Source organism: Aethalodelphis obliquidens, unplaced genomic scaffold, assembly GCF_003676395.1.
Source record: "Aethalodelphis obliquidens isolate GAN/ISIS:26980383/991018 unplaced genomic scaffold, ASM367639v1 scaffold56, whole genome shotgun sequence".
NCBI classification, from domain to species: domain Eukaryota; kingdom Metazoa; phylum Chordata; class Mammalia; order Artiodactyla; family Delphinidae; genus Aethalodelphis; species Aethalodelphis obliquidens.
Window position 1 is genome coordinate 10,492,410 of NW_020838000.1, and position 21,995 is coordinate 10,514,404.

Genomic DNA, 21,995 nt, shown 5'->3' on the forward strand with positions numbered 1-21,995 from the left:
TCTGCTCTGCAGTAGTTATTTCCACTATTTTATCTTCCAGGTCACTTATCCGTTCTTCTGCCTCAGTTATTCTGCTATTGATCCCATCTAGAAAATTTTTAATTTCATTTATTGTGTTGTTCATCACTGTTGTTTGCTCTTTAGTTCTTCTAGGTCCTTGTTAAACGTTTCTTGTATCTTCTTCATTCTATTTCCAAGATTTTGGATCATCTTTACTATCATTACTCTGAATTCTTTTTCAGGTAGACTGCCTATTTCCTCTTCATTTGTTTGGTCTGGTACGTTTTTACCTTGCTCCTTCATCTGCTGTGTGTTTCTCTGTCTTCTCATTTTGCTTAACTTACTGTGTTTGGGGTCTCCTTTTCACAGGCTGTATGTTCGTAGTTCCTGTTGGTTTTGGTGTCTGTCCCCAGTGGCTAAGGTTGGTTCAGTGGGTTGTGTAGGCTTCCTGGTGGAGGGGACCTGTGCCTGTGTTCTGGTGGATGAGACTGGATCTTGTCTTTCTGGTGGGCAGGTCCACATCTGGTGGTGTGTTTTGGGGTGTCTGTGGCCTTATTATGATTTTAGGCAGCCTCTCTGCTAATGGATGGGGTTGTGTTCCTGTCTTTCAGTTGTTTGGCATAGGGTGTCCAGTACTGTAGCTTGCTAGTCATTGAGTGGAACTGGGTCTTGTTGTTGAGATGGACATCTCTGGGAGATTTTTGCCATTTGATATTACATGGAGCTGGGAGGTCTCTTGTGGACCAGTGTCCTGAACTTGGCTCTCCCACCTCAGAGGCACAGCCTTGATGCCTGGCTGGAGCACCAAGAGCCTGTCATCCACACAGCTCAGAATAAAAGGGAGGAAAAAAAAGAAAGAAGAAGATAAAATTAAAAAAAGTAAAATTATTAAAATAAAAAATAATTATTAAAAAAATTTTTTTAAGTAATAAAAAAAAAGAGAGAAAGAAGAGAGCAAGGAAACCAAAAAACAAATGCACCAATGATAACAAGTGCTAAAAACGATGCTAAAAAAAAAAAAAAGAAAACGGACAGACAGAACCCTAGGACAAATGGTAAAAGCAAAGGTATACAGACAATATCACACACAGAAGCATACACATACACACTCACGAAAAGAGAAAAAGGGAAAAAAATATGTATATCATTGCTCCCAAAGTCCACCTCCTCAATTTGGGATGATTCATTATCTCTTCAGGTATTCCACAGATGCAGGGTACATCAAGTTGCTTGTAGAGATTTGATCTGCGGCTCCTGAGACTGCCTGTAGAGATTTCCCTTTCTCTTCTTTGTTCGCACAGCTCCTGGGGTTCAGCTTTGGATTTGGACCCACCTCTGCGTGCAGGTCGCCTGAGGGCATCTGTTCTTCACTCAGGCAGGACGGGGTTAAAGGAGCCGCTGATTCGGGGGCTCTGGCTCACTCAGGCCGGGGGGAGGGAGGGGCACGGAGTGCAGGGCGAGCCTGCGGCAGCAGAGGCCATCATGACGTTGCACCAGCCTGAGGCGCGCCGTGCATTCTCCCGGGGAAGTTGTCCCTGGATCCCGGGACCCTTGCAGTGGCGGGCTGCACAGGCTCCCCGGAAGGAGGGTGTGGATAGTGACCTGTGTTCGCACACAGGTTTCTTGGTGGCGGCAGCTGCAGCCTTAGCGTCTCATGCCCGGCTCTGGGGACCGCGCTTTTAGCCGCGGCTCGCGCCCGTCTCTGGTGCTCTTAATTTAATTTAATTTAAGCAGCGCTCTTAATCCCCTCTCCTCACGCACCAGGAAACAAAGAGGCAAGAAAAAGTCTCTTGCCTCTTTGGTAGCTCCAGACATTTTCCTGGACTCCCTCCCAGCTAGCTGTGGCGCACTAGCCTCCTTCAGGCTGTGTTCATGCAGCCAACCCCAGTCCTCTCCCTGTGATCCGACCGAAGCCCAAGCCTCAGCTCCCAGCCCCGCCCGTCTCAGCGGGTGAGCAGACAAGCCTCTCGGGCTGGTGAGTGCTGGTCGGCACCGATCCTCGGTGCGGGAATTGCCCTCCGCACCCCTGTTGCTGTGCTCTCCTCTGTGGCTCCGAAGCTTCCCCCTCTGCCACTCGCAGTCTTCACCCGCGAAGGGGCTTCCTAGTGTGTGGAAACCTTTCCTCCTTCACAGCTCCTTCCCCGAGGTTCAGGTTCCATCCCCATTCTTTTGTCTCTGTTTTTTCTTTTGTCCTACCCAGGTATGTGGGGAGTTTCTTTCCTTTTGGGAGGTCTGAGGTCTTCTGCCAGCGTTCAGTAGTTGTTCTGTAGGGGTTGATCCACATGTAGATGTATTTCTGATGTATTTGTGGGGAGGAAGGTGATCTCCACGTCTTACTCTTCTGCCATCTTGAAGTTCCTCTCCAGCTGTTCTGATTTTTTTTTTTTTTTGCTGTTTTGTGTATTCCTCTGCATCTTGGTTCAGCTGGGTGTAGTTTTCTGTGTTCATGTAGTGTTTCTAACTGATGGAATCATGCATAAGCAAATACAAAATTCCAGCTATATTCATATTGTTCCCTAATATATCAGTCGTCTTGGAATAAATTTGCATTTTCCAGACAAGTAGAGTTGTCTCTATATGATTCTTTCTTTTTTGGAAGTTTAATCAATGACTCTCTCCTATCAGGAGCCAGTCTCAGTTTTCTTTCCTGAATGGTATAGTGATTAATTCCTTCTTTTCCATAGGAATCACCTTAGTTTAAGATGGAAGGATCTTGCCTCTTTTCTCTGGTGCATGAGTATAGGAGGGTCCCTCATCCATCTTGAGTATAATCTCTAGCAGACCAAAGTAGTACAGGTGAAGAGACAGTGGGGCTTTGCTGCTGAAGCTCTAAAAGGCATTTGGCTAGACAAGGACAATAACCTTTCTGTTTCCCCTCCATTTAGAGACCCTCCAGAGTAGTGGGTGAAGCATATCCTCTTTCCAGTACATGTGGGGAAAGATTAGATTTTCTAAAACCCCAACTTCACTTTTAATTTTAAATATAGGGTCATATTTTAGATGAAAATATTCTAGAATAAAACTTTCACTTTTTCTAAGGCAGTGTTTCCCTGAAAGTGCTCAAATAAGACTGTTTAGTTTTGCTTAACCCAGTGTCTTCAGCTATCTTTACTATAGGACGTCTTAGTCTTTAATATGCTAGTGTGCGTTGTGGATCTCCAGGAAGAGGGATATTTCCTGCCTTATTTGATCGTGTCCCAAATTGGGACTGGGACCCGTTTTTCTTAGCCTGTCCCCTAGGACGGTTGACAGATCAATTAGCTTCTCAGAGTCGTCATCTAGTGGCCATTTGGGAATTTCATAGCCTTTGGCTATTGCAAGTAAGTTTGAAAGTAGCTTATTGATGCTGTTTATTTTCACTATATATTAATTTAATTTGATTCTATTTCCCTCTGATATTTTAGGAATTAGCTTTCAAAAAATCCCTGCCTATGAATTATTACACAGTATTCTACCACATTCAAGAACAACTGCCCAGAGACTGTTTTGTGGTGAGCGAAGGAGCAAATACTATGGATATTGGGCGCACTGTGCTTCAAAACTACCTTCCTCGTCACAGGTAAAGGCAATTATAATGAATTGGAATGTGTTAAATTAGAAACTACAAAAAGCAGATTGAGAAAACATTTGAAAATTATACGCAGCCAGTGTAAGGACATACTTCATAAAAGTATTCGTAGGTGACGTTTTGTAGTGTTTCTATGCTTGGTATGTCCTGAGATCATGTGGTAATTTGTATACTCAGTGTTCAGAGGATATATTCACAGTCTTCCAAGAAATCATGAGTGATTTCTCCCGTTCATTTGCTTATCCTTAACAAATTAGTTCCTCACAGTCTAAAAACTTAATATTAAGGAGAATGTTTTATTGTTCTTTATTTTTCCATGAGCCATGTAAAAATGACTAGATTTTTTGCCAACCCCACCATCTGTGATATGCCCCAGAGGGTTTCATTTTAGCTCTGTTCCCCAACAGGCTTGATGCTGGTACTTTTGGAACAATGGGAGTCGGTTTGGGTTTTGCCATTGCATCTGCTCTAGTGGCTAAAGATAGAAACCCAGGGCAGCAGGTCATCTGTGTGGAAGGAGACAGTGCATTTGGATTTTCTGGCATGGAAGTGGAAACCATCTGCAGGTAAGACAGCATCTTGAGTCAGCATTTCTTTCTCCAAAATATGAAAAATTATACCCAAGACCCACTTGCCTAACAAATAGTTACCAAGCGTTCACCATGTGCCAGGTGCCCCATGCATGGCACTGTGCTGTGTCCTGAGAATACTAGTATAAATACCCTGGGGTCTGTCTCATCCAGGACAGCATGTTCATGATCTCTCTACCATATGCCCAAAACCTGCAAAACTGGGGAGTAGTTTTTAGGTCACTGAAAGAAAAGTTCTGGTCTGATAAAAGCTTGTTTTCTGCAGGGAGATAGCAGAGCTTGGTGGTTAAAAGAACGGCCTCTGGGTCAGTTGGCCTGGATTTAAATACTGGCTTGACCACATCAGACCCAGGTGACTAGGGTTAAGTCTCTTAACCAAACTTAAGTCTCCTCTAAGGTAAGAATAGGAGTCGTACTAGTTCCTACCTTATAGGACAGTTGTGAGGAACAAGTGCTTCAGAGGGAATTAAGTATGGAAGGTGTCATTCTTATTAACTCCCAGATCTGTGAAAACCAAGGGTCAGAAAAGCTCAGTCATTTGCCTGAGGTCCGTAGCTGCATAGTGGTGCGACCAGGTCTGCCAACCACTAACCTTGCATTCTTTCTACTGCTCCATGATGTTTCTGTTAATAATTTGATAGTCTTTATTAGGATAGCAAATGCTTAATTTTTGGTCTTACCGTAATATTACAAAAAAGCTTATAGAAAACTATTCATTTTCAAGTTAAAATTTCAATCCAATGAAAAGAAATTGCTTCAGAATGAAAAATGATTTCCTTTATATTTTGCTCTCAATTTTAGGTACAACTTGCCAATCATACTTTTGGTGGTGAATAATAATGGAATTTACCAAGGTTTTGATACAGATACTTGGAAGGAAATGTTAAAATTTGGAGATGCTACTACAGTGTAAGTAACCCAGAACAGTGTATATTTATGTTTTCTCAACTATTTTAATCTCTCTTTAAAAAGTCTGCTATACTGGAAACCTGCTTCTGTGGTGTCAGTATTGCTTGTTTTCATGGTCAGCTGCTCTAAAGGACAGGAACCCTGTCTGCGTGGTTCCTTTTTGCACAACCATCCTTGACTGGCACTTCAATGAATAGTTTATGATCAGGGAGCCACTGAAGGCTCAGGTGAATGAGTTTCATGTCTAAGCCTTGTTAATGAAAAGGCTTATTGCAAATGCTACCAGTCCTACTATTCCTACTACACCATGTAGGAATATAGATGCTTACATATTGTTTATGATATAGAGGTCTTCCTTCCTTTTACCACTTAGCTAAATCTTGGTCATTTGATGACAGAGCCAAACTGAGACAGTATAGTGTCTGGCTGTGGGATGAGGAGGTTGTGAATCTGTTAGTCAGCCCCAGGGGAGCAGGCTGTGGGTATGTTTGCTATGCCTCGCTGACTGTTGTTTTGTTGTTATTTGCTGTTTTGTAGTAACCATTCCTTTTCTCCTCTTTTTTTTGGAGGGGGGATTCATAATAGTTGATGGTGTAGCCTTCACTGCCCAGTATAGCAGCCACTAGCCACATGTGGCTGTTTAAGTTAAAAATTCACTTCCTCTTTTTAACTAGTCACATTTCAAGTGCTCACTGCAACAGGTCACTAGTAACTACTATACTGGGCAGCACAGATATAAAAATTTCCATCATCACAGAAAGTTCTGTTGCACATTGCTATACATACAATAAAAAATGTATGGAAAGTTTAATATACTGGCATCTCAGTTTATATAAAAGCATGCCTTTCATTTTAGATGAAATTTTTCCACAAATTATTTTAGAGAATTTTTTCTATTGACTTGTGACCTTCTTTTTCAGGGCCCCTCCAATGTGTCTTCTGCCACACTCACATTACGAGCATGTCATGATTGCATTTGGAGGCAAAGGGTATTTTGTACAAACACCAGAAGAACTCCAGAAATCCCTGAGGCAGAGCCTGGCAGACACAACTAAACCCTCTCTTATCAACATCATGATTGAGCCGCAAGCCATGCGGAAAGCTCAGGTAAAGATGATTGCTAAGCAGAAAGCAGAAATGCATCTCCCCTCCCACCCCCAAGAGTATCTACCAAATAGAACACCCTGTCATTTACTGAGTTCTGTCTAAACTGTTTCTGAGCTTGTCACTTTCATTTGTTTGTTCAATGAATATTTGTTGAGGTATGTGTTAGTTGTGCTGTGTCAGGTGCTAAGAATAGCGTAGTGAGCAAACCAGGCTCAGACCTCACTTCATGGAGTTTACTGTCCAGTAGGAGAGTGCAGTCCAGTCACCTCTCAACTGAATGTATCACAGTAGAGTGAGGCAATTCCTCTGAAGAAAAGAAACCCAGTTCTGAATGAACATAAAACAAAGGAACCCAAGAGGTGTGTGGAGAAAGGGAACCCTCCTACACTGTTGATGGGAAAGTAAATTTCCGTACTGTGGAAAACAGTATGGAGGTTCCTCAAAAAACTAAAAACAGATTTGCCACATGATCTAGCAGTCCCGCTGCTGGGCATATATCTGGAGAAAACCATAATTTGAAAAGATACACACACCTCAGTGTTCACTGCAGCACTATTTACAGCAGCCAAGACATGGAATCAACCTAAATGTCCAATGACAGATGAAGATGTAGCATATATATATATATATATATATATATACATATATATATATATATACACACACACACACACACACATACATACATACATACACACAGTGGAATACTACTCAGTCATAAAAAAGGATGAAATAATGCCATTTGCAGCAATATGGATGGACCTAGATGGTATCATACTAAGTGAAGTAAGAAAGTGAAAGACAAATACCATATGATATCACTTGTGTGTGGAATCTAAAATATGACAAATGAACTTATCTACGAAACAGAGACAGATATAGAGAACAAACTTATGGTTGCCAAGGTGGAGAGGGAGTTGGGAAGGGATGGATTGGGAGTTTAGGATTAGCAGGTGCAAACTATTATATATAAAATGGGTAAACAACAAGGTCCTACTGTATAACACAGGAAACTATATTCAAAATTCTATTATAAACCATAATGGAAAAGAATATGAAAAAGAATGTGTTTGTGTATACACACACACACATATATAATTGAATCACTTTGCTGTATAGCAAATTAACACAACATTGTAAATCAACTATACTTCAATAAAGTAAATTTAAACAAACAAAAAAACCCCACAAAGGAATTCAGTTTATATTGGAGTCACAAGGAAGACTTCTCAGAAGTGATGCTTAAACCGAGAGCTGAAGGATAAGTAGGGACAAATTCAGCAAAGAAGTGAGGGAAAAGATGTGCAAAGGCTCTTTGGCAGGAGGGAGCACGGCAAGTCCAAGGAATTGAAAGAAAGCCGAAGTGGCTGGAAGACAGAGAGTGGAGGAGGAAGCACATTGGGATATGAGACTATAGTAGGGTAACTTATGCAATTATATTCAGAGTTAGGTACTTTGGCCTCTAAAGCAAAACTACGGTGTAGACTGTAGCAGTAAAATAAATGACAAAGTGTGTAGTATGTTCCTCTCCCATCCCAGATTAAGTTGCTTTTCATACTTTGTACTCTGATTCTGATCCAGCTACTTTTGCTTTCTCTTACATACCTGGCCTCCATGCCTGCACCTTACATATCAGCTGCTGTTTTCAGTGTTTTACTTTTTTTCAAGTATTTTCTGTCTTGGTTCTTTATACATGTATCTGCTGTTAGATTTTTTTTCTTTTTTGAACAAGGCAGTGGACAAATGGGCAGAACAGATACCTGGACAATCAATGAAATATAAATTAATTTGGAAACTATGAAATATATAGAATTCTACTGAAATTCTGTTTCTATAAGACAGATATCAAGGATGTTGGTGAAAGGGTAACTACAGAACAGCCAGAAAACAGCAAAATGGCAATAAGTACATACCTATCAATAATAACTTTAAGTATTAATGGATTAGATTCTTGAATCAAAATAAATAGAGTGGCTGAATGCATAAAAATAAGGCATATCTATATGCTGCCTATAAGAGACTCACTTCAGATATAAGGACACAGACTGAAAGTGAAGAGATGGAAAAAGATAATTCATACAAATAGAAACCAAAAGAAAGCTGGGGTAGCTATACTTATATCAGATAAAATAGACTTTAAAACAAAGACTGTAATAAGGGACAAAGAAGGGCATTGCACAATGATAAAGGGGTCAGTCCAACAATAGGACATAACATTTGTAAATATTTATGCACACAACATAGGAGTGCATATATATGCAAATATTAACAGATCTAAAAGGAGAAATAGACAGCAATACAATAATAGTAGGAGACTTTAATACCCACTTACATCAATGGATAGCTCATCCAGACAGAAAATCAGTTAGGAAACATTCGCCTTAAATGACACATTAGAACAGATGACCTTAACAGATATATTCAGAACATTCCATCCAAAAGCAGCAGAATACACATTCTTCAAGTGCACATGGAATGTTCTACAAGATAGATCATATGTTAGGCCACAAAACAAATCTTCATATATTTAAGAAGATTAAAAGCATCTTTTCCAACCACAGTGGTGTGAAACTAGAAATGAATTACAAGAAGAAAACTAGAAAATTCACAAATATGTGGAGATAAAACAGCATGCCACTGAACAACTGAGGGGTCGAAGAAGAAATCAAAAGAAAAAATTTTTAATGTCTTTGAGACAAATGAAAATGGAAATACAACATATCAAAATTTATGGGACACAGCAGAAGCAATTCTAAGAAGGAGGTTCATAGCAGTAAAAGCCTACCTCAAAAAACAACAACAACAAAAATCAAACAACCTAACTTTACACCTGAGGGAACTAGGGAAAAAACAAAGCCCAAAGTTAGTAGAAGGAAGGAAATAACAAAGATCAGAGCACAAATAAATGACATGGAGCCTAAAAAGACAATAGAAAAGACCACTGGACCTAAGAGCTGATTCTTTAAAAAGATAAAATTGACAAAGCTTTAGCTAGACTCACCAAGAAAAAAAGAGAGAGGACTCAAATAAATAAAATCAGAAATGAAAGATGAGCCATTACAACTGATACCATGGAAATACAAAATTTCATACAGACTACTATGAATAATTATATACCAATAAATTTGACAGCCTAGAATAAATGGATAAATTCCCAGAAACATATAACCTACCAAGACTGAGTCATGAAGAAATAGAAAATATGAACAGACCGATTACAAGTTAGGAGATTGAATCAGTAATCAGAACCTCTCAAACAAAAGTTCAGGACCAGATGGCTTCATTGGTGAATTCTACCAAACATTAAAAGCAGAATTAATATCAATTCCTCTCAAATTCTTCCAAAAATTAAAGGAGGAAGGGACACTTCCAAACTCATTTTTACAAGGCCAGCCTTACCCTGATAACCAAGACCAGACAAAGATACCACAAGAAAAGAAAATTACAGGCCAGTATCCCTGATGAACGTAGATGTAAAAATCCTTAATAAAACATTAGCGAACCAAATTCAACATTAAAAGGATTATATACTGTGATCAAGTGAGATTTATTCCAGGTATGCAAAGATGGTTCGATAACTACAAATCAATCAAAGTGGTAGACTTCGTTAACAAAATGAAGGATAAAAATCATATGATCATCTCAACAGATACAGAAAAAAGCATTTGACAAAATTCAACATTTGTGATAAAAAAAATCTCAACAAAGTGGTTATAGAGGGAACATAACTCAACATAATCAAGGTCATGTGTCACAAGCCCACAGCTAAGATCATATTTAACAGTGAAAAGCTAGAGCTTCCTCTAAGATCAAGACCAAGACAAGGATGCTCAGTCTTACCACTTTTATTCAACATGGTATTGGAGGTCCTATCCAGAGCAATTAGGCAAGAAAAATGTATGAAAAGCATCCAAATTGGAAGCAAAGAAGTAGAAGTGTTACTATTTGCAGATGGTATGACATTATATATAGAAAACCCTAAAAACTCCACTGAAAAACTATTATAATAAATTCAGTAAAGTTGTAGGATACAAAATTAACACACAGAGTTCTGTTGTGTTTCTATACAGTAACAACAAACTATCAGAGAAATTAAGAAAACGACTTCATTTACAACTGCATCACAAAGAATAGAGCTTCCCTGGTGGCGCAGTGGTTGAGAGTCCCCTGCCGATGCAGGGGACACGGATTCATGCCCCGGTCCGGGGAGATCCCACTTGCCGCGGAGCGGCTGGGCCCGTGAGCGATGGCTGCTGAGCCTGTGCGTCCGGAGCCTGTGCTCCGCAACGGGAGAGGCGACAACAGTGAGAGGCCCACGTACCGCAAAAAAAAAAAGAATAAAATACCTAGGAATAAATTTAACCAAGGAGATGAAAGATCTGTACACTGAAAACTATAAGACATTAATGAAAAAAATTGAAGAAGGCACAAAGAAATGGAAACTATTCCATGCTCTCGGATTGGAAGAATTCATATTGTTAAGCTGTCCATACTACCCAAAACAATATGCAGATTCAGTGCAATCTCTTATCAGAATTTTAATGGCATTTTTCACAGAAATAGAACAAACAATCCTAAAATTTGTGTGGAACCACAAAAGACCTCAAATAGAGCAATCTTAGAAAGAACAAAGCTGGAGGCATTAAATTACTTGATTTCAAAATATATAATACAAAATTTTATTAATCAAAACAATATGGTGTTGGCATTAAAATAGATATATGGATCAATAGAACAGAATAGAGATCCCAGAAATAAAGCCATGCATATATGATCAATTAATTTATGACAAAGGAGAAAAGAATATACAGTGGGGTAAGGACAATCTCTTCATTAAATGGTGTTGAGAAAACTAGGTAGCCACATGCAAAAGAATGAAACTGGACCACGATCTTACACTATACACAATAATTAACTTAAAATGGATGAAAGATTTGAATATAAGACCTGAAACAATAAAATTCTTAGAGGAAAACTGACAGTAAGCTCCTTGACACTGGTCTTGGAGATAATTTTTTGAATTTGACATAAAAGCTAAGGCAACAAAAGCAAAAATAAAGCGGGACTACCTCAAACTAAAAAGCTTCTGCATAGTAAAGGGAATCATCAACAAAACAAAAAGGCAACCTATTGAGTGGGAGAAAATATTTGAAATCATATTGTCTGATAAGGGGTTAATATCCAAAAAATATAAAGAACTCATTTAGCTCAATAGCAAAGAACAATCCAATTAAAAACTGGGCAGAAAATATGAATTGACATTTTTCCAAACAAGATATACAGATAGTCAACAGGTACATGAAAAGATGCTAGCATCACTAATCATCAGGGAAATGCAAATCAAAACTACAATGAGGTATCACCTCATACATGTTAGAATGGCTGTTATCAAAAGACAAGAAATAAGTGTTGGCAAGGATGCAGAGAAAAAGGGAATCCTTGTGCCCTCTTGGTGGCAATATAAATACATGCAGCCATTATGGAAAGCAATATGGAGTTTCCTCAAAAAATTAAATGCAAAACTACCATGTTATCCAGCAATTCCACTTCTGTGTATTTATGGGAAGAAAATTAAAACACTAACTCTAAAAGATACATGCACTTCCTTGTTTATTGCAGCATTATTTACAGTAGCCAAGATATGAAACAGTCTACAATGGATGACTGGATAAAGAAAATGTGGTGTATATATACACAATGGATTATTATTTAGCCATAAAAAAATAATGAAATCTTAGCATTACAACAACGTGGATGGGCCTTGAGGGCGTTATGCTGTATGACTTAAGTCAGACAGAGAAAGACAAGTATCATATAATCTCTCTTATGGAACCTAGAACAAACAAAAAAACCAAGCTCATAGATACAGAAAACAGATTGGTGGTTGCCAGAGTTGGGGGGTGGGGAGTGGGCAAAATGGGTGATGGGGGTCAAAATGTATAAGCTTACAGTTATAAAGTCTTTGGAGATGTAATGCACAGCATAGTGACTTTAGTTAATAATACTGTGTTGCATATTTGAAAGTTACTAAGACAATAGATATTAAAAGTTCTCATTACAAGAAAAATTTCTGTGACTATATATGGTGATGGATGTTAACTAGGTTTATTGTAATGATCATTTCTCGATGTGTACAAATATCAAATCATTATGTTGTATACCTGAAACTAATATAAGGTTGTATGTCTATTATACTTCAATTAAAATTTAGAAAGAGAGAGAGAGGCTCTGGCATAGCCTCTCAGGCTCTTCTCATAGCAGAGAGAAGAGCTACTTAAGAAGAAGCATGGTGATGGGGATGGTGAGCACAGAAAGGCTAGGCCAGAAAGGTGATGGCGTAGGTGGCATTAGCAGGGATTTATGTGGAGCAAGCAGGCAGGCTGTTTTCAGGTAGGATTAACAACTTTCAGAACCTACTCAGTACCTTTGTGGGTTTACTGATTGCCTTGAAAAAGAAAAAAACTATTTGTTGAAATGATTTCTGCAAGCTAGACACCCAATAGGTAGGTTTTAAAATCGCATGTCATTTTATCTGTAGCTGAGTATATGCTTTTCAATAGCTGGGATGTCAGTTTTGCAACCAGAATGCCCTCCTCCTGGCATCAGGGCATCAGAGCACTAAGGAAACTAAAGCCACAAGGGGCTTGGTAAGCACATTCAGAACACACAGACAAAATAGACTTGAGACCTGTGTTAGTCACGGAAGGGCCCTAATTGATTGTCCCTTCTCTGCTAATGCCTGTCTAAATGATCTGCTTCTAATGGTCTATTCTCTGAATTCTCTATGAATTTGGGGGCTATTGCTGGAGAATACAAGTTCTTATTTCCTCTTGTATAATTCCATGAGGATTATCCTTGTATTTTTTGCATCTACCACTTCAACATTATTTATCTTCATTCCAGTAGAATTCCCCATATATTATCGTTTCTAAACTGTTTATTTTTCATTGATTGATTGTGTGTCCATTACCATTTGTCATTTTTTAAAAATGAAGTATAGTTGATTTTGCAATATCATGTTTTAGGTGTACAGCATAGTGATTCAATATTTTTTATAGATTATACTTTTATAAAATTATTCATAAAGTTATTATAAAATATTGGCTATATTCTCTGTGCTGTGCAATATATCCTTGTAGCTTATTTATTTTATACATAGTAATTTGCGTCTCTTAATCTCATACCCGTATCTTGTCCCTCTCCCCACTGGTGACCACTAATTTGTTGTCTGTATCTGTGAGTCTGAAAAGATACATGCACCCTAGTGTTCATAGCAACGTTATTTACGATAGCCAAGATATGGAAGCAACGTAAGTGTCCATCGACAGAGGAATGGATAAAGAAGATGTGGTATAGATATACAATGGAATACTACTCAGTCATAAAAAGAAGGAAATTTCATGATCTGCAACAACACGAATGGACCTAGAGGATATTATGCTTAGTGAAGTAAGTCAGACAGAGAAAGAAAAACACTGTATATTATCACTTATATGTGGAATCTAAAATAAAACAAATGAATATAACAGAAGAGAAACAGACTCACAGATATAGAGAACAAACTATAAATGGTTACCATTTGTCATCAATTCATGGTGTAGCTGGCTGCTTCCTGCTATAAATACAGGGAAGACCTAATCTCTGCAGTTGCCTGTGTCCAGGCCACGTGGGTAGGACGGTTTTAGTCCTGGGCAAGGCTTCCATGCACTGCTTTTTCTCCTCAAGTTCTTCTTAGACATGGGAGCTCGTGGTCCTCTTTGGGCCTCCTTCATTCCCTCTCTCCCTTTTTTTTTTTTATTAATTTTTTTTGGAGTATAGTTGATTTACAATGTTGTGTTAGTTTCTACTGTACAGCAAAGTGAATCAGTTATACATATATCCACTCTTTTTTTAGATTCTATTCCCATATAGGACATTACAGAGTATTGAGTAGAGTTCCCTGTGCTATACAGTAGGTTCTTATTAGTTATCTATTTTATATATAATAGTGTGTATATATGTCAATTCCAATCTCCCAGTTTATCCCTCTCCCCCTTTTCCCCTTTGGTAACCATAAGTTTTTTTTCTACATCTGTGACTCTAATTTCTGTTCTGTAAATTCCTCTCTTCTTTTGCATGTACTTCTGGTTCTTTCAGACTCTAGTTTTTTTGTGCCCTGATTATTGTTAATGGGGGAAGATCCAGAAAGTGATGTTAGGTTGTTTTGTAGGACAAGACAGCAAGATTCATTAATGGATTTTTAGCTCCTTTTTGGGAAAAGCTCTAGACCAAAGACAAACTTCACTTTACCACCACTGTGGCTAGTGTGGTTATAATGGGACTTTTAGATTTTAGAGCAAGCAAAACAGGATATAGTTTGACACAGTTATTTCTTTTGACTGAATGTTTGTTGTCTTTTCTTTTTCTAGGATTTTCACTGGCTGACCCGCTCTAATATGTAAATAAAGATGCCAATGAGTGACTTGGCATCTCTTTCCTGTAAGATGGAATTTTATTTTCCACAGCAAAATTACTATAATGTTAAAATTGTTCTGCAAAGAAAAATAAAAAACATTTCTAAATGACATTTTATAGTGCAGGAATTGATTAAAACCATAAAAAGATACCAGTATTCTACGACAGAAATAACCATTTACAGATGAAAGAGGGGTTTATTAAATAGCATCATAACTGGTTTATTGAATGACACATCAGTATTCTTTTAAGGAAATCCATTCTTAAAGTCACATATCTTTCAATAACATCTTCGAAGAAAAAAGCTTCAGAACTATGCAATGTAGAGGCATGTTCAGTAAGTTGGAGTACCTAGACTATCTCTCCTTCATAGTTTATCCGTTGACCACTTCATACCTTAGTCTACCCAACCTTAGTCTACCCAGTATTTACTGGGGCTTGTTCTACATCTTATGAGTTGGGTTTTTGTTCTGTTTAGTTTTTTCAGGAAAGAACTTATTAAGCCAAAGGAGAAGTCACACCACACCCAAACTAATAATTTCAGGGTATATTTGGATTATCAACCTTAGTTTATGTGTACCACATTGAGACCAACAGAATCAACAGCCTTAATATGTAAAGAACTCTTATAAATAAGAAAAATATTAATGCACTAGTAGAAAAATGGGGAAAGGGCATGAATGCATAATTAACAGAAAAACACAAATGATCAATAAAAGTATGAGTATGAATACAAATGAGTAGGTAAGTTAAATAGAAAAACCTTTTTTTTTACCCCAGCCACTTAGCAAAGCACTTTTTAAATTATAATTTTCAGTGTTTGGTGAGGGTGAAGTGAGGAGAGGAGTGCTGTGCTGGGGCGGAAGATGAAATTGGTACAAATTCCATAGAGGAATTCTAGCGTTGCTTGTATTTGCAATCATAAAATGTTCATACCCCATAACTTTTGACCCAGTGGGCCTATTTCAAGAATGTATTTTAAAGAAATAATAAAACATTTGGTCAAATATTTATATATAAGGACATTCAGCATAGTTTTATTTAGGAACAACCACAATGTTTAATAATAAGACATTGGTTATATAAATTATGATTTGTCAACATCATAAAATAAAAATTATGTTAAAGAATGAATATTTATTAATGGAAAAATAATCACAGCTACAAAAATGGATGGGTCCAGGTCAGGATATACATCTTTACTCATACACAAATACATACATAGAGAAAAAAGGTGGGCACAAAATAAACCAAAATTTTAATATAACTTGGTGATGGGATTTAAGTAATTTTTATTTCCCTCATGTTTTTCCTACTTTTATAAGATTTTAAAGTAAAAATAATTATGTAATTGTATTACCAGAAACAGACATTGTTTTAAGAAAATATTAGAAATGGAAAAGTATCACCTATTTTCAGAGTCATTCTTGTTTATTATCTGCAGTTTTATAGATGAGTTGGAGTATAGGACTTTATATCCAAGTTCAGCTAGTTTGACTGTACCGTACATATCAGACTTATATCCGTTGGCTAGTTAGGGGCCTGAGTGACCTCCACAATGTTGTGGACTCCAGCTTCGAGGTGGGAACCCAGGAGATACTTGCAGGGAGCTGTGGCTTTGCCTGACAGGCCCTTGAGATCAGGCCCCCTGGCAGGTCCTCTTATGTATTCTGAGATACAGACTAGAGAGCCTGGGCTGCGGAAGAGCATAGGGAAGATCCAAGGAGGGCAGAGAGTGGGCGGCTTATGTAATCTCATCAGTGTCCTACTCTGCCCGTGGACACTGGCCTCTGGCGGCCAAGTGCTACGTAAGATTTTGCTGAAAGGTTGAGGGCTTGATGAACATTTGTGAGTTGAACTATATAAATCTGGATACTAGATGTAATTTGGGGAAAAGGCTCCTTCTCTAGTCATGTTATCTCAAGAGAGAAAAAACGTTGGCAGGTTAATAGACTGACCAGCAGAGGTCAGTCTGAACAAAGATCAGATTAGTCCAGGAGCACTGTCCACTGACTGCCTGCTTTATAAATGGGATCTTTCCTTAGAAGGATAAGATATTGAATAAGCCCCTCTAAAATGAAGCTGTTGGTTGATAGTCAAAGTTTACTGGTAAATATTTTGTATCCCCTAGTTTAATAAGGAACATTCTTACGGGATCCTAGTATGTTGAATACTCAAGTGCCTCATAAAAACTGAACTTTGAAAGATTATGGTTGTTTTCTTAATTTAGGAATGCTGAGAATTCAGGCTTGGAAATGACTTACCAGGTTAGTTCCTCTACTGATATTCTTTCCCAAACCTTTCATACTTCATGGGGTTGTCTAGGGGTTCAAAAAGTTATCCAGAAGCCCAGTGCCTGGTATATAGAAGGCACTCCATAAATGCCATTGTGTTTTAGGAAGATGCAACTTTAGAGAAGAGGAGAATGTTGGCTGGAATTGTGTCCTGTTTAGCAGTGTGGTTTCACTTTGCAAGTAAATGGGTCTTATTTCCCAAATAGAATGAGTCATTTCCTGGAAGACAGGGGCTGTGTGTTTTTATTTCCTTAAACAGCCACCTGCTCACTGGATAATAGCTGAATGAGAATTCATGATGTTTGGAAATAGCTCAGTGGATATTTTCTATGGTTATTTCACATATGCACCTCTGAAGTAGCTCAGCTTATTATGTCACTTGAGTATGTTTTCCTTAGGGAAAAGTTCTCAGATCTGTTACAAAGAAATAATAGGATTTCGAACACCAAAGGAAAATGAAAATAATATTGCTTCCAAAAATGTATTTGTTCTTTACTACTTTTAACTGAATTATAAGAAACATACAATATTGTGTTAGTTTCAGGTGTACAACATGGTGATTTGCTATTTTTATACATTATGAAATGGTCACCACAATAAGACCGGTTACCATCTGTCACCATACAAAGTTGTTACAATATTAGTGATTATGTTCCCTATGTGTACATTACATCCTCATGACTTATTTATTTTATAGCTGGAAGTTTTTACCTCTTAAACCTTGTCCCCTATTTCATCTATCCTTCCACCCTCCTTCCTTCTGGCAACCACCAGTTTATTCTCTGTATCTATGAGTCTGTTTTATTTTGTTTGTTCATTTGTTTTGTTTTTTAGATTCCACATGTAAGCGAAATCATACAGTATTTGTTTTTCTGTTTGACTTACTTAGCATACCACCCTCCAGATCTATCCATGTTGCTGCAAATGGCAAGATTTCATTCTTTGTATGGCTGAGTAGTAGTATATTGTATATATTAACACCATATCTTCTTTATCCAGTCATCTATGAATGGACATTGAGGTTGTTTCCATACCTTGGCTATTGTAAATAATTCTGCAATGAACATAGGGGTGCATATATCTTTTTGAATTAATGTTTTTATTTTCTTTGGATAAATACCCAGAAGTGGAATTGCTGGATTGTATGGTAGTTCTATTTTTAGTTTTTTGAGGAACCTCCATACTGTTTCCCATAGTGGCTGCACCAACTTCCTTTACTGTTTTTAAGACACTTCTCTAGGCAGTGGGGAAGCAGTGCACTGCCATGAAGAAGTGGCACATGATTATTAAAGTATTGATACATGCAAACTTAGAGTGACTAGGATGGAATTTCATATGAGTGTACTAAGAAAGTTGGAAACCAGTTAAATTCCAGATGGGAATTATGATTGAGAAACTGGTAAAACTGACTCTGCTGACTGCTGTGGAGAGTGAAATGTATACAGATGAAGTTTGAATCATCTGGTGTTTTCTGGTTGCATTTGCTGCTGCTCATCTGAATAATGGAGTAATGTGGATAAAGGAAATTGAAGATCCTGTGAAATCCTCCCAAAGATAAGGTGCAGATTAAAGTACGCCTTGGGTTCAGATCTGACAGGCAAGGCTGCCTAAGCCTCTGGTTTTCACTGGATTATCTTGGATCGTCCCTCCCCTCCAAGGCCTTTTCTTCTAGGAGAGAGGCTAGCTGGTTAGTGAACCCATGGCGAATCCAGGTTGTGTGGTTAACCCTGCAGTTAGGGAGCAGAGAGAAAAGGCACAGCTAGAAACCCCTGGATCTCCAGTTTCAAAGTTTGAAGGGAACACTTTAAATTTTGACTCAGGCCTGGAAATATCCAGAGATGGCCTCATCCATGATCTTCTTCCCAGGGGTCACTGGAGCCAGCTCTGTGGAGTGCTTCATCTACAGCTACCTGGTTCGTCCTGAGGCTCATTCCCTGGTCCCAGCGTGTTCCCAGGTACTGCCTCCTCACCCCAGTGATCAGGGAGGGCTCAGGAAATCAGACCTGCTTTCCCCCTAGCCTGAGCTCTGTGTGCTCCCCGCCGTTTGCCATGTGGTATCAGCCATGTTGTCGCCTCTTCCGTGAAGCTATCCTCTCTCCCAGCCCTCCTACAGCACCCTGCGTGTACCTTCGTCACTACGCACATCGAATTCCCATCTCCCTTCCTACCTCGACCTAGTGCCTGTGTGCCCAGATGTCACCCACCCCTCATCTTCCAGGGCCTGCATCCTCCTGCTGCTTGGCAAGCTCCTCTGTGGGCTCCCCCTTGAAGAATCGTGATATATACATCACGGACATTTTCTTGCAGGGGTGGCGGCCCCGGGGCGGGGGTTATATCACAAAAGCCGCAGCAAACAATTCTGAGGGTGCAGCGTGGAGAGGTGAGCCACGGAGGATCAATGCCCAGCCCTGGTGCCTGGATTAGACAAGCCCCACCGTCCTTAGAGCCGTGTAGGGGTGGGGTCTGGGCCTCGAGGCCCTGATGGAACTGGGCCAAGTTCCTCCTCCAAATGGAGGTCAAAAGTAAAGTTGAGTTACTGGAGAGAAATACTTCTTTCACACTTTAGTGCTGTGCACTGATATTTACATCCACTATACTCCTAACTCCATTTCATAACTCACAGTGCCATTCTCGCCCCCTGCCCTTCGCCCACCGTCCAGCTGTGCCCTCTCCCCACCACTCTGCCTACGTCATTCTTCTTCAGAGCTTTCATGCTTATCTTCATTTGATTATTTTTCTGTATTAACTCTAGTAGCACAAAAAATCTAGTATTTTCATTGGAGTACATTTTAAAATTTAGTGCATTAATAGAAGGACTTCACATTCAGCAAGGCCAACAGATCAGGAGACGATTGCCTAGAAAAGATAGTTTCTTACTCACAGTTCTGGAGAGGAGAGGGTCCCACACCGTGCAGGGCTGCATGGGGAAAGGGTGAGGGTGGTCTCCGGGCACAGAGAAAGAGGCAACTTACAGCGGAAGCCTTTACCGTGCTTTCCTTGGAAAGAAACAGGTGAGGCAGATTAAGCTGGTTTAGGATTGGCTAGTTTGAACAATATCCATGGGCTCCAGGGTGCAGGGGCTGCCCCAGGCATCTGGTACCTGACCCTGTGGTGATTAGGGCAGGGAGATAAGAGGCCTGGAATGTGAGAGCCCAATACAGAGCACTATAAAGAGGGAGGTTGGGATCATGGGCTCAGGGTTGATTTGCATATAAAAAGAGTTGTTTGCCAACAGGGAACTAGCTAACCTGGGAGGGGCAGTCCCTGGGGTCAGCAAGGCCCAGGTGTCAAAGCATCAGCATTACAGAAAATAAGATGTGGTTAATACAGAGTGACGTTAAATGGATATGTATTAAATATTGTATTAAATATGAATATTTGGATGATTGGATCTTAAACTTTTATTTCTATTCAAGAATAAGGTATCTTTGAATTTATTAAAGTATTTGTTCCTCCGTGGAGTTTTAAAATTCTCATCCTATTGGCACTACACAACTTTTGTTAAACTTGTTCGTAGACATTATTCTGTTTTGTCACTATTGTAAATAAGTTCTTATCTTCCACTATATTTATATTTGGCTATTGTTTGCATATTTTGTATACTAATTCCGTACCTTAATGAATTCTCTCTAACCTCTTCTTCCTTTTTCTCATCTGGTGGCATTGGCTAGTACTTCCAGAACAATGCTAAATGATACTGATGACCGTGGACCACTTCCTTCTAGGTGTTTTAGAATCAGGATATCGTTTACGTGCTCTCTTCCTTCACAGGGAGCAAAAGATGGCAAGAAAATCTCCCCACAAGGAGTTACTGAGGGTGCAGGGCTTGAATATCTTCCCCAAGGGACATAACAAGATGGGGAAAAAATCCAAACTGTTGTTTGTGCTTGTGGTCACCTGCAACAAAAAGTGACTTCTTGGCAGTTGAATTAGGGCAAATGGGAGTGCTAGTCAATTACTTGCCACTTCGACTTCCTTCCTTCATTGGCACTGAGACCAGTGACGAAGGCAAACATATTGCCTCTGTCATCTGCACCTTCAGAATCTCAGGCCAGGGTCCCCAGGTGAATCAGCAGAAGGTGACCTCCTTTGCTCCCTCTTCCACCCATGGTGATGTGTGCATGGCTGGGGCACCAGTGGGGAGAGGCATTACTTCAGTCCAGGTCCTTTGAGAAGCAGATGCGAAGATGGGATTAAACGTGAGAATTTTATTAAGGGAAACATCTGTGTGAGAGGAAATGGGAGGGGCTGGGAAGGCTGGGAGGGCCATCAGACGCGATGAAGACGGGACCCCAGGAAAGGAGGACAGGGGGAAGGTTGGGTGGGAGCACCCTGGTTGCCACACAGTCCAAGGAAGCTTTGGCAAGGCTTCTATCCGAGATCCATGTCTCCCGGGAAAGGGCCCCCCCGTTCACATCCTTCTGGACGCAGACATGGGAGGGGAGCCACATGGTGCCTGGGTGATGCAGGTTCAGCACAGATGCCAGAGACAGGTTTCAGGGAACCTCCACTGGGGCTCTCTGTCAGTTCTGCTGCCGCAGGGCACTTCTGGAGGTCTCTCTACTGCTGCCGTAAGACTGTTAGAGCTGAAAAATAAGGGGGCCAAAGTGCATTCACCAAGACTTAAAATCTAAGGATCTGACCCAGGTCCATCAACAGCTCATTTTTCAGCTTTGGGCCGGGACTCTTCTCTTGGGCAGAGGATGATAAGCCTGAATTTCCACCCTGCTCTGCTTTGGTGGTTATACCATTCCGAGCCTCAGTTTCCTCATCTCTGTAATGGGGGGAGGAAATAGAACACCTAACTCAGAGTTGCCTGGAGCATGTCTGTTTACAGAAATGCTTAGCAGGAAACCTTGTACAAAAGAGTGCTTTGATCACCATTAACTCTTCTCCCTTCACACCCTCTTCTGCCTCTGGCCCCCAACCCTCATGGAGTCACAGAGCTAGCTTTGTCCCACTGTGATAAGAGAAGTCCCCATGTCCCTGTAGTGACTGTGTACCTTTGACAGCTTGTCTGTTCCCATTGGGAAACTGGCCACAGCCAGCTTTTAATTTGGCCACCTTCCTTCC

The 21,995-nt window shown here is 39.8% G+C and overlaps 1 protein-coding gene across 3 annotated transcripts in view; it reads left to right on the forward strand.

Moving 5' to 3' along the window:
- The window catches only part of HACL1 (2-hydroxyacyl-CoA lyase 1), a 46,901-nt gene extending 26,589 nt beyond the window's left edge, over positions 1 to 20,312 (forward strand). For 2 of the 3 annotated variants that reach the window (XM_027086578.1, XM_027086579.1), the window contains 5 exons: positions 3,405 to 3,559; positions 3,976 to 4,134; positions 4,960 to 5,067; positions 5,988 to 6,174; positions 14,583 to 14,740. In XM_027086578.1, coding sequence (XP_026942379.1) covers positions 3,405 to 3,559; positions 3,976 to 4,134; positions 4,960 to 5,067; positions 5,988 to 6,174; positions 14,583 to 14,615 — 642 coding nt within the window. In that variant the 3' untranslated portion in view covers positions 14,616 to 14,740. Of the gene's footprint in view, positions 1 to 3,404; positions 3,560 to 3,975; positions 4,135 to 4,959; positions 5,068 to 5,987; positions 6,175 to 14,582; positions 14,741 to 18,788 lie in introns of those variants that run through there. The other variant, XM_027086576.1, reaches the window with a different exon arrangement.
- The last annotated feature ends 1,683 nt before the right edge of the window (positions 20,313 to 21,995 follow it).